Genomic DNA, 13,000 nt, shown 5'->3' on the forward strand with positions numbered 1-13,000 from the left:
TTTATTGTCTACTCTGTTCAGGCACTGTTTACAGAGGTAAAGACAGAGAAATGCATAAAATACAAGTCTTGTTCTTACAATCGTTATTGGAGGAGCAAAACATTGGAAAAGACTCTGATGCTGGGAGGGATTGGGGGCAGGAGGAGATGGGGACGACAGAGGATGAGATGGCTGGATGGCATCACTGACTCAATGGACATGAGTTTGAGTGAACTCCGGGAGTTGGTGACAGACAGGGAGACCTGGCGTGCTGCGATTCATGGGGTCGCAAAGAGTTGGACACGACTGAGTGACTGAACTGAACTGAAACTAATAAAATAAAAATATAATAACAGATCACTAAAACTTATGAGAAAAAAAGAAAAAGGCAGGGTATTGAAAGGTACTGAGTCAGTATTTAAAAGACCAGAAGGAGTCGCCAGCAAAAGTAATACTTTCCAAGACACTAAGACAGAAAGGCCCTGGACTGATTCTAGGGAGAGCAGGGGAGCCAGTGTGGGTGGAAGGGGTGTGATGGTCAGTATAGATGAAGCGAGAGTGTAACAGGAAGCCAGGGAGGAAGGCCCTCATAGGCTATTAGAAGGACTTTGGACCTTTAGTGAGTTGGGAAAACTCATTCTGTTGCCTTAAGAATGCAAGAATAATGTGACATGACTGATATTTTAAATGTATCCTTCTGGCTATGATTGAGACTGAAGGAGATATGGGGACATAAACATAAAGACCAGTTAGACAGCTACTATAAACACACAGGTAAAACACAGTGGCTTATATCAGGGGGTCAGGTCTGGAGATACTGGGCAATCATTAGATTCTGTATGTATTTTAAAGATAGGGATAACGTGACTTTACTGATATTTCAAAGGCATAGTAAAAGAGAACGTAAAGGAAAGGGAGTTTGTGGTCAAAGCATCTGTGAACACAGAATTCAGCTCAGTTCAGTTCAGTCGCTCAGTCGTGTCCGACTCTTTGCGACCCCATGAATTGCAGCACCTCAGGAATACAGAATTAACTTGTATTAAAAGGATGGTGAGACTAGAAGACTGTGTTATTATTTTCGCTCAACTGAAGAAATGGTACATTTAGAGGCTATGTGTTGGGGAAGAAAGCAGGATATGTTTGAAGCAGTGGAACAAGGGCAGTATTTGGAGTGTAAAGAGAAAGAGAGTGAGGTCTTAGATGCGGCAGGAGACAAGAGAAGGAATCAGACAGAGGAAGGTCCTGCTGAGCATGTCATGTTGTGCAATTTGGTCTTTACCTGAAGAGTTATGGGAAGCCTCTGAAATGCTTAAGGTGGGAAAGCGAGATGAACCAATCTGCATTTTATATAAAGATCTCTAGTTGGGGGCTTCCCAGGTGGCTCAATGGTAAAGAATCTATCTGCTAATGCAGGAGATGCTAGCGACTCAGGTGGGATCCCTGAGTTGGGAAGAGCCCCTGGAGAAGGAAACAGGAACTCACTCCAGCATTCTTGCCTAGGAAAACCCATGGACAGAGAAGCCTGGTGGGCTACACAGTAGTCCATAGGGTCACAAAGAGTTGGACACGACTGAGCAACTGAGCCTGAGTTCTACCTTGTGCTACCCCTTTACAGGAACCTCGATCCCTCTCACACCACCACCCCCAACCCTGCCAACAGCTGATCTGTTCTTCATCTCTATACTATTGTGATTTCAAGTATGTTATAAGAAAGGAATCATATAGCATGTGGCATTTTAAGATTGGCCTGTCTACTCTGCATAACGTTCTAACATCCACCAGGTCACTGCATATGTTAACAGTGTGTTCCTTGCACTGCTGTGTAACATCCTACGGCACGGATAAACCTTCATTTGCTAATCCTGCAGCTACTCAGAAACTTTTTGATTGCTTCAAGTTTCTGGCTATTGAAAATAAAACTGCTATGTGCACTCATGTACAGCATTTTCTTGTGGTTGTAAATTTTTATTTCTCCGAAATAAATAACCATGACTGCGTTTTCTAACATGCATGCTTTGTTATTTGAGACACAGCCAAGCTAATTTTCAGAGCAGCTGCACCATTTTACCTTACCAGCAACGCATGAGAGATCGTTTCTCTTCATCCTAACCAGCATTTTGTACTGTCACCCTTTTAAAATTGTTCGTGTATAATAATACCTCCATCTTTAAAAAATATATTTTTAGTTAGTGCTTGTGGTTATTATATGTCACGAAAGTGAAAGTGTTAGTCACTCAGTCAAGTCCGACTCTTTGTGATCCCATGGACTCTAACCCACCAGGCTCCTCTGTCCATGGGACTCTCTGGGCTAGAATACTGGAGTGGGTTGCCATGCCCTCCTCCAGGGGATCTTCCTGACCCAGGGATTGAATGTGGGCCTCCCATGTTGCAGGCAGATTCTTTACCATCCGAGGCATGTCATAAAGGCAGAAAAAACATAGTTTTGAAATACCTATAATATAAACTACAAAACAACATTTACCATTATTATAAAGCGCTTTGCAAACCTAGACTTCTGCTTAATTAAGACGGTGGTGATCTGGTTGGTCATACCTTCATCCATGACAGCGTGCCACTGAAGTACGTGCTTTGGGTACGAAGTTCTAACACTATAGGCCTGACATTGCCAGTCTCTGAATCCAGGCAAACCTGCAGGACAAGGTGGATTCTCACATATTCTGTATTGTTTTCTGGGACCATTACAATCCCTTGCTTCAGAACCTAGCCTAGAAAAGATAGTACAAATAATCAATTTTATCTTATTTTATATTAACTACTCATTAAAAAAAATCAAAAGGCACTGTATTAATAAGGGATAATCCTTTCTATTAAATCTACTTTTGAAAATGTGGACAGATTAAATGATTAGTAACAGTAGGAAATCCATATGCTTACTTAAAAATGTGTATTTTTTTCTAATCTTTGATCCATTTAATTTCCAAAATATAGGAGAAACAAAAGTCTGTTTGCTATGAAAATGATATAGAAGGGTAAAGGACAGAAGCTGGGGGCAAAATACACTCCCATTGAGGGATGTAGCCAAGAAATTCCAAGGAGATGCTTCTAAGGTTTTCACACACATTTTTAAAAATCATTTGCTGAGGAATTGGGCCACTGAACCCATACCAAAGTCAAAGCATAAAACTGAAATGACTTTCTCGCACATTTCCTAGGCTCACACTAGGAATGATGGAGCTAAACAAGCTGATCTTGGATGCTCCCTGTCTGTACACATGCTCAGCAGGGTTTCCTTTCTCATCATGCTCAGCTTGTACTGACATTCACGCTGCCCTCATACCCTCTGTTTCTGAAGTCCTCTCAGCTACTGGTCCCTCTCACGGATCTTTTACACGGTGACGTACTTTTCCTAACATGTCTCCCTGCTTGGGTCAACACAGTTTTTTATTTGATTTATTCTCAAGAAAACAACCTGTGTAGTGTTTAACTACTTGCTCTTAGGAGGATTGGTCTTATTTTCTTCTTCAACGGGCGTTCTTATACAAAATAATTTGAGAGACTTTTCTGTCTTCCAAAGTGGACTGGGTTTGAAGCAGTGTCTTGGGTCCCTGACATGGTTTATCAGTAGAACCTCTTTATTTCACACTTGAAGAAAGCAGTGCCCTCCCCCAATCCAGGAATGCTGCGTTTACCCGGGACACTTGCGCTCTCGACTGCTGATCCCAGAACTGCAGGTTCGGCTACAGGGGCTCCACGTGCTCCACTCTCCCGCCGCAAGTCCGGGCGCTGCGGTCCTGCTGGTACACTCTCCAGCCTTACACCACTATTCCAAAAGTTATGTCTTAGGTGAACAAATCAGGGCACAATGGAAAATCATTCACTGGCCTATCGGGTCACTGGAATTGCGATTAAATCAGGTCAGCTAAAGCCCCAAACGTGTGGAATTGAAAAAGACCAAAAATTAGTTGGCACATGCTTAATGTCACAGTAATAATTCACTGGTCCAGTTCTCCAAGCTCTCATGTCAGGTCACCCAGTCTTGTCATAAAAATAGGACACGGGTATTCGTATTATAGCCCTGAGAATTCAGTGCTTGTGACAGAGACAGGGTGAATGGTGGAGTGGGGGTTGTACAGGCAGGGAAGAAAAACTAACATGCTCTAGGAAAAACAATAATAGAGAAGAACAAAAAATAGGTTCATATTTTGTAGGTAAGATATAAATGGAGGTAAATATATCAATGGTAGGTAAGATATAAATGTCTTTGATGAGAATAAAGCAGACATTTTAGCAAATCCAGCCATTTTTATTTGAAATGTCAGTGTTTCAGGGTACTCTCTCTCCTTATAATTAGAAACAAAGCTTGTGACTCACTTTTAGCACTTTCATTTACATTGCTTTTTCTTTTGTTTTTCCTAAGTTTCCATCATGAGAAAGACAGCAATGACAGAAGAGAAAGGAATGTGTTCATTTTCTTTTTTATATTTATTTTATCATTAATTTTAAACAAAAGCAGCCAAAGAATTTTTTTTTTTTTGGTGGTCACTGAGGAATAGTTGCCAGAATTTGATGGAGAGATTATTATAATTTCTCCTCTTTTTTTTTTTCAAAGTCGCTCAGTCATGTTCAACTCTTTGCGACCCCATGGACTATTCAGATGATGGATCCTCCAGGCCAGAATTCTGGAGTGGGTAGCCTTTCCCTTCTCCAGGGGATCTTCCCAACCCAGGGATGGAAGCCAGGTCTCCTGCACTGCAGGCGGATCCTTTACCAGCTGAGTCACAACAATTTCTCCTTATTCCTGGAAAACTAGATCTATCATGATCACAGCAAAGATATTAGAGGTAAAAATTAAATGAACAAAACCATGTTGGAAGTAATAAGTAAAGATTTAAAAATTTAGATAAGTGATTGTATAATGACAAGGGTTGAGCAAGATGATCATACTAGTTCTAAACAATTTTCTGTACCAGTGGCAACATGATTTATAAGGGATTGTGAAAAAATCATACCAATTCTGCAATCCTCAGTTTTCCCATCTCAAAATGTGAATGAAAATCATATATAACTAATAGACTTAGCAGAGGTTGAATGAAACTAAGCACAATGCATAGCCCATACTGACGATTTAATAAAGATTAACCAAAATAAAAATACTAATAACACCAAATTATATATCATTATATTAATTTTATCAATGTTTCCAGAAATCTCACCAAAATTCTATTATGATTTTAATTGGTCTGTTTCTTTAAAACTTATTTTGAAAATATGAGGTGGATGAAACTGGAGCCTATTATACAGAGTGAAGTAAGCCAGAAAGAAAAACACCAATACAGTATACTAACACATATATATGGAATTTAGAAAGATAGTAATGATAACCCTGTATGCAAGACAGCGAAAGAGACACAGATGTATAGAATGGACTTTTGGACTCTGTGGGAGGGAGAGGGTGGGATGATTTGGGAGAATGGCACTGAAACATGTATACTATCATGTAAGAAATGAATCGCCAGTCTGTGTTCAATACAGGATACAAGATGCTTGGGGCTGGTGCACGGGGATGATCCAGAGAGATGATATGGGGTGGGAGGTGGGAGGGGGTTCAGGATTGGGAACTCATGTACACCCGTGGCTGATTAATGTCAATGTATGGCAAAACCAATACAGTATTGTAAAGCAAAATAAAGTAAAAATAAAAATTAAAAAAAAAAAGAAAATACGTGTTTAAATGCTGTTTTTAGAAGAATTTATAAAACTATGCTACCAAGTTTTGTGTGAACCCAGTTAGTCCTTTTCTATGGAATAAATAGTTCCTGAAGATTTTCTCTAATAATGTCAAATTTAAGGAACTCTACTCAGTACTTTGTAATGACCTATAAGGGGAACTGAATCTAAAAAAGAATATATACATGTATATGTAATAACTGAATCACTTTACTGTATACATGAAACTAAAACAACATTATAAATCAACTATATTTCAATAAAATTAAAACAAAATTCAATCTCTTTCAGATTCAAAGAGTTTTACGTCCAGGCTTGGGAAGGAACAAAACAAAACCTCAATAACTCAGAGTATAATGACATACTAAGTTTGACATTAAATAAACTGAGATTTTTGTAGGAGGATTCAGCCTGAATATTGTAAAAAGGGGAAAAAACAAACCTTGTGAAAACTTTGAAATAGCTTACTGATTTTAGGGATTTAATGATGTTGTGCCATTCATATGGGGAAAAAAAAACCCTCAAAGTGAATCCCGCCAAACTTCAATTGGTCTAGTAGATGTGACCTACATGAAGGGCATTTATTTTTACCCCCAAGTGCATATCACAGCTCCTCACACATTTAGTGGTAAGCTGGCATTGAAGGGCTGGGCTACAGCTCACAGTAAACTAAAAATATTCTGCAAAAGACCCAGATCTAGACTTGCATGTCATTTAAACTAGTCACGTCTGGCAGATGAAGAGAAACGGAAACAGATATACAAGCTAAATTTGCATCCTGAAGTTGGTGAAATTCAAAGAAAGCATAGGATAATAGCTAAAGTCCATTAACTTCAGATAACCAACTCTCTGGGTGAAACTATGGAAAACCTGCTCTTGTGTCTTCTAGGTGGAGCTTTGTTTCAACACTGGGGAAAGTTTAAAGTGTTTTGTTTAACTATTATACAATATATTCTGTTGGGTTTATATGTAAAATGATCCTAATGCTTTTTATGAATTTTCTAGTAGCATGTTTTCATTCCTATTTTTTAGTTTTAAAAAATATATTACACAAGGTTTAAAGAACTCAAAATTTCTCATATTGAAATTTGAAATTCAGTATGATCTATGAAAATGCTAAGGAAATTTATAACATAGATTCTTTCCGTAATAGTACATGACCTAAAAAAGTTTGACTATAATTCTATTCTCTCTAATTTCTATGTGAATATGCCTAGGAAGTTGAAGAAAACACCCAGTTGGAAGAGGTCCTTGAAAATGACAAAGGAAATATTATTGTCTAATTAAATCCTCTTGTATATATATATTGTTAGATGAAATAAGAGGAAGAAGGCAATAAACTGTCTTCTTATGTAAATTTGTGACTAAGGATATTACAACCTTCATTTTTTCAATAAAGCATGATGATAATAATTTCATCACTTAAGAACTTGGGAAAATAAATAATTAAAATATATTATGCAGCATCCTTCAAAACAGTCTAATATTTTAGTCACTTGGTATTTAGCTTTCCTTCTCCATCCTCTCATTCTTAGAAAATATTTCAAGTAAAAAATATACATTTCTTGATTTTAATCAAATCATTTATCAACTCACAGACCTCTGTTAATATAAATGTAAACACAGATGCCAGTATTATAAAGAGAAAAGGAGAAGAAAGAAAACAGGCTGCTTTTAATTTGGAAAAGGCTGTGTATAAATAGTAGATAAATCCTTATCTCCAAAATCACTATGAATCATAAAATTCTTGTTGGAACCTTCAGACTTAATCATATACTCTTAGGTGAACTACTTATACAGCTCAATTACCATTACTAGAGTGTAACACATTACAAAATTCTGTTTCGTTTCTCAGATTGCCATGTACTGAGCTGGCAGTGTTCAGCAGGAGGTTGCAAGCATCCAAATATGTCAGCCCTATAGCCCTCAATTACAGAGTGTTGGAAGCTATTTTCATGATGGCTCCTACAACAGCTGGAACAGATGGAGAGCTGAAGAAGCCCACATGGCCTGAGGAACCGAGAAGTTCATTAGTTATTTCAATATACAAAACATTACAGAACCACTGAGAATATCATTAGCACAATTATATGGAAATGAAACATTTATTTTTAATGAATAATTACAATTTTGACTGCTGGAAGAATAAGTTTATCTTAGAGAACTCAAGAATGCAATTTATTCTCATAAATATCGGAAGAAAAAAATAATAGAAAAATATTTAGGACACCAGATTATAAAAATGAACAGATTTTAAATTGCTAATGAAGAACTAAGTAAGACAAATGGACTGTGTGATGTTTGAAGACGTGTGGCTGAATATTTGGTTATCTCTGTTTATTACTGCTTTCGTGTTTCAGGGATGACGAAAATTAATGCTGGTGCAGAGTTTTATGACTCAAGCAATAAATTACTCAGCATAATACCATGAGGCTTGCCCAATATACACACATTATTGCACTTTTGTGTATAATTTAAAACAAATCCAAATTCTGACTCTCTGCATAAGCTCACAGAAAACACATTTGGCAGTCTGTAAACAACTGACTGATATTTCACAGGAGTTCTCTATCAAGGAACCATTTTCTTACTGATTGTATTGGGTGATAAACTATTTCTAGTCCTTTTTTATTATTTGGGCCTTAATTTTTACATTTTTGTTTTTCTCATTAAAGAAATCATAGAAGTAATAAATGACTACAGGCTTATGTCAAACAATCCAGAAATGTCAGGAGAAAAGTTGCATTCACCCTTACTGTCAATTGTTTTATTCCATCCATCAATTCCAACTCCCTCCCCAGAGTTAACTACTAATTACAATTCGGAGTTTATGTGTTCAAACCACTTTCTATGAGTTTAAAAATTCATAAACTCTGTGTGTGTACTCACATTTGTACACAAACTATTTTTTTCCTAAATCTCAAATGGTACCATATAAACCATGAATTTTTCTGACACGTCTCTATACTAACCACCATGCCTAGTAGATGTTTTCAAGTTAATACAGATATAACTACCTCATTCTGTGAACAGCTACACTGGAACTATTCCTCTTCCAATGAATATTTTGTTTTTTCTTATATCTCACCACAGCAGGTGACATCCTCACATAAGTATATGTGTGTGTATATGCAAACATGCCTATATTTGTGCACACGTGTTAAGAACTTATTTAGGACACAATTCTAGAGGTGGAATTGCTAGATTTCCATTTCTGTCCAGTTTTCAAGTGAATATGTTTTTAAACTAGCTATAACTTTTTTCACCAAGTAATTCACCCCAAGTAATCTTTATGTTGTTGATTTGTTTTAAATCCAATGAAAATTCATAGTCTTCAGAGGCAAGTTTTCTGATCTTACATCTAATGAGTAAGTAATAGCTGTTCTACTTTCCCTTCATAGAATAAAAAATGGAAAATTATGTAAACTAGTGTACTATATTTTGATTACATTAGCTATAATTATGTTTATATGGGATCTAATTCCTTCATATTTATAAAAGAAAATTAATTTTTATAGCAATTAAAATGATCTGGAAATATACACTAATAAATTTCTACAGCCTTATGAAACAATTTAACAACTTAAGACAGTCAAATGTTTACTAATCTCCTAAATGTTCATTAGAATATTTTATTCATGATGCTTGAAATGACAAGGAAAAATTACACTCAGTAGCTCTCCTAAGACAATACTTTATACTTTAAAGGATTAATTAGCTCTGAGAAATTTTACTATTTTTATTAATTTGTGAATACTTATATTTAAGTTTAATAATAAAAATATTTAATTTTTGTTAAAGTAATACATATATCCAATTCTCCACACCGTTATAATCAACAATAAAAAATACAGCTGATATTTAAAAAACAGTCATGTGTTAAAATTGAAAACAGATGAAATGCTGAAATTTTTGTATATAATAAAAGTACTCTGCTAGTGTTAAGATAGATACCTTTGTAACTGGCAGAAGAAAATGTCTCACTGGTTATACTTATAGGAGAAATGTAAGTTTCTTCTTAAGTTTCACTTAATAGTCTTAAACTTCAGATAGCACCACCAATAACTTACCTTACCAATGTCACAATCGGTTCCATCCATCGGTGGATCTAGTTTGGTTTTGCATTCTTTCTCTCCTTCCACCTTGCACCACAACCCTGTGCAAATAACATGCTGCAAACAAGGGTATAATAACTATAAGGGGAAGGCATCACATTTTTGAGGTTAAGTCTATAAGGTTTGAGAGAGCAATTTTAAAAGAACATCAGAAATGATTTGAAGAAAATATCCTTTGAGTACCTTTAATATTAAACTTACAGTTGAAATAGTCTATGGCTTATTTATAGTGCTGAGAAGACTCATATAAAGATAAAATGTTTCATAAATGTAACTATTTTAAAATTTCTTAACATAAAAACATGTATGATTATGCAAGATTAAGTAGCTTCAACAGAAAACTGTAAGCTAAAAATCATTATTTATACCACATTATATGAACCAACCTGGAAGAATCAAAGTAATGTGCCTACGGTCTGAATTTAATGCCTCCTATCTCAAAGTCGGTCCTCACTTATGCTTTGCTGTATGCCACGTGCCATGTTAGTACTTCACCATTTCATTACATCGCCTTGGCCCCTGATGTGATACAGGGATTCTCAGTGGGCACATTTCCCATAACTGTTGTCAGTCAATTTTCCACAGTACGAATGCATCCTAGATACCCAGAATACATTTAACTTTTTCTAGGGAAAAGTTGAAGGAACAAACAAAAATAGTGGGATAAAACAGCATAAACACAGCAACACTGAAAGAAGAGAATTCTATAGTTATGGCAGCCCAGGGAGAAAGATAAAAAGGCACAACTACCTCATTCTTAAGGACTTTCTATGTCTATAGGATGGGTGACGTTTCTGAGATCCAAGCATGTTATTAACAAATTACACAAAACTATGAGACCCATGTGGCATACTTAGAGCAACTAGAGTGATCTATCTTGAAGAAAATTGTGTGACTATCCTATCCAGATATTCGGAGAAAAGGGCAGAAGCAAGCAGGTTGATAGGGACAGAACAAGTGTCAATAAAAAAGACAGTCTTTGAAATTGGACTGGTGAGACCAGTCAGATGGAGGATGTATAGAAGGGAAGGGAGTAGTGAACAAGATTTTAAAGATAGAAAAACCAGATCCTGAGTGCCAGGGTGGACTAGGGACTCCATATTTGGAGGGAAAAAGAAGCCACTCAGCAGTTGACAAGCAGGTTGATAAGATAAAAAGGTTATTTTAGGAGGTTTACCCTGGCAGTGGTGTTCAAAACAGACTGAAAATCACTGCAATGTTAAAATTAACTTATGACCCAAATCTACTAAATACTTTGGGGATGATATATTTGAACTAAATTTTCAAGCAAGTATGTTACATCTCCAATTCCGAATTTGTTACGACTCTCCAAATATTATTTTCCTATTCTTTATTTAAAAATTTAGATTTTGGAACTGTTTCAAGCTCTTAAAAATGCAATACTCTATGGCAGGATTGTAACATATATTTTATTTACACAATTTTATCTGCTGTGACAGATAGTTTTTCTGCCTAAAAATATTTCATACAAATACTTATTATATTTAGAATATGATTTAGTTTAATATATAAGCTATTGTTTGTACATATCATTCATCAAAAATTTATCCAGGAACTAATTTTAAAGAATGCCTAAATCAAGCAGCTTCTCTGTAATATTTTTGACTCTTGAAAATAAGCAGAGAGGTTAACTGTTTATCATGTACTTTTGTGGACATATTTATATTTGAATTAGTGGATATCTAACCTGAGGATTTTAGTTCCTAAAAGTTTTCTTTTTCCTCCAAGACAATCTTGTTAATAAAATTTTATAATTATGGGGTCAAATGCTGAATTTTCCACCAAAGAAGAACTTTGCTTTATTTTCAATAATGCTTAGTTGTATTATAACATGAATTATTTTAATCAAGTTCATTAGTTAACCAATGCAGACTGAACTAAAAAACAAATCTTGTTTATGTTGTAGTTTTAAAATCCTGCTTGCTTGTTGAACACTGTTGGTGGTCTGAATTCTGACCTTCAACCATTATCTGCTATTCAAAACAGCAGGTACTCTAATTGATTCCCACTTGAGGCATGAGAGCATAAAAGCAAACTTGGCAGCTTTTCAAGATAAGCACAGTCATGTAGAATAAATCTCTCATAGAGGAGATCTCTTTCCTCTTTATGTTCTATAGTTCTGGGATCTTACTGTAAGTAAATTATAACCTCATTGTGAAAGGTAACTCAGATTCAGGATTTCACACCAAATTGTCAAAAGTAAAAAAATAAAATATGGAAGAAATGGGATGGACTGCTTTCACCTTGAGAAGTGCAAAATCTCAGGTATATGATATTAGAGCTATGTGACACCAAACTCTTTCTTAAGAGGGGCATGGTTGTGTATTTTGTTAGAAGCAAATGCTCTCTGTGTGTTTCACAGGCCAGAGTCAAATATTCCTTTCAACTTAATTAGTGAAATCTCTTAATATATCAATTAAGAACTTTAATACTTAAAGTGCTGTGCAAAGGATTCCAGGACAGAAATGTGTAACCCAGCATCTCCTAGCAAACTAACAAAAATAATATAACATTCTTTTTTTATTCTTCTATAATAAGAAATGACCATTAAAAGCATAAATGAAGTTGGATGTTTATCTCAAGAAGGTTTTTAAAAAGTTTACATGAAAAACTATATCTTTTCAATGGAATAATTTAAATGGAAGATTAACTGTCCATGTATAGATATCATAAAATTTATCTTCAAAGACAATGTGTACCCATTTTTTATAGCAAATAGATCCATTAACATGTTCTATATTTTATATTAAAATAAAAAATATTAAGTGCATATGCATGGAAGCAGCAATTAAATCTTGAACATGTAACTCCTTGTTTGTCCATAAACTATCTTCCAAACTACAATTTCAATGATGTAATGTCTGACTGTAAGTGTAATTCAGTATGGGATAATATTTTCAAAACTATTTTTTCTATCAGAGAGCACCTTGGTATTATTAAAGATGAAAAAGAGGAACAAAGTAAGGGAAAGAGAAAGAGAAGTATTCAAAAAATAGAATACAAAAGTTCAGAAGAAATAAGAAAAAGCTGAAATGTAGTTCTTTGTGGAAAATAATAAGTTAAGTCGCTCAGTCGTATCTGACCCTCAGTGACACCATGGACTGCTGCCTTCCAGGCTCCTCCATCCATGGGATTTTCCAGGCAAGAGTACCGGAGTGGGGTGCCATTGCCTTCTCCAATATTAAAACTAACCAACA

General features: G+C 35.6%; 1 protein-coding gene across 3 annotated transcripts in view; it reads right to left on the minus strand.

Moving 5' to 3' along the window:
• Nucleotides 1–13,000, minus strand: part of ADAMTS19 (ADAM metallopeptidase with thrombospondin type 1 motif 19) — a 265,725-nt gene that overhangs the window by 85,595 nt on the left and 167,130 nt on the right. For all 3 annotated transcript variants that reach the window (XM_042250270.2, XM_012178168.5, XM_042250271.2), the window contains 3 exons: nt 9,738–9,839; nt 3,630–3,760; nt 2,533–2,705 (listed from right to left, as the gene is read on the minus strand). In XM_042250270.2, coding sequence (XP_042106204.1) covers nt 2,533–2,705; nt 3,630–3,760; nt 9,738–9,839 — 406 coding nt within the window. The remainder of the gene's footprint in view (nt 1–2,532; nt 2,706–3,629; nt 3,761–9,737; nt 9,840–13,000) is intronic.

Source organism: Ovis aries, chromosome 5 (assembly GCF_016772045.2).
Source record: "Ovis aries strain OAR_USU_Benz2616 breed Rambouillet chromosome 5, ARS-UI_Ramb_v3.0, whole genome shotgun sequence".
In the NCBI taxonomy this organism is placed as follows: Eukaryota; Metazoa; Chordata; class Mammalia; order Artiodactyla; family Bovidae; genus Ovis; species Ovis aries.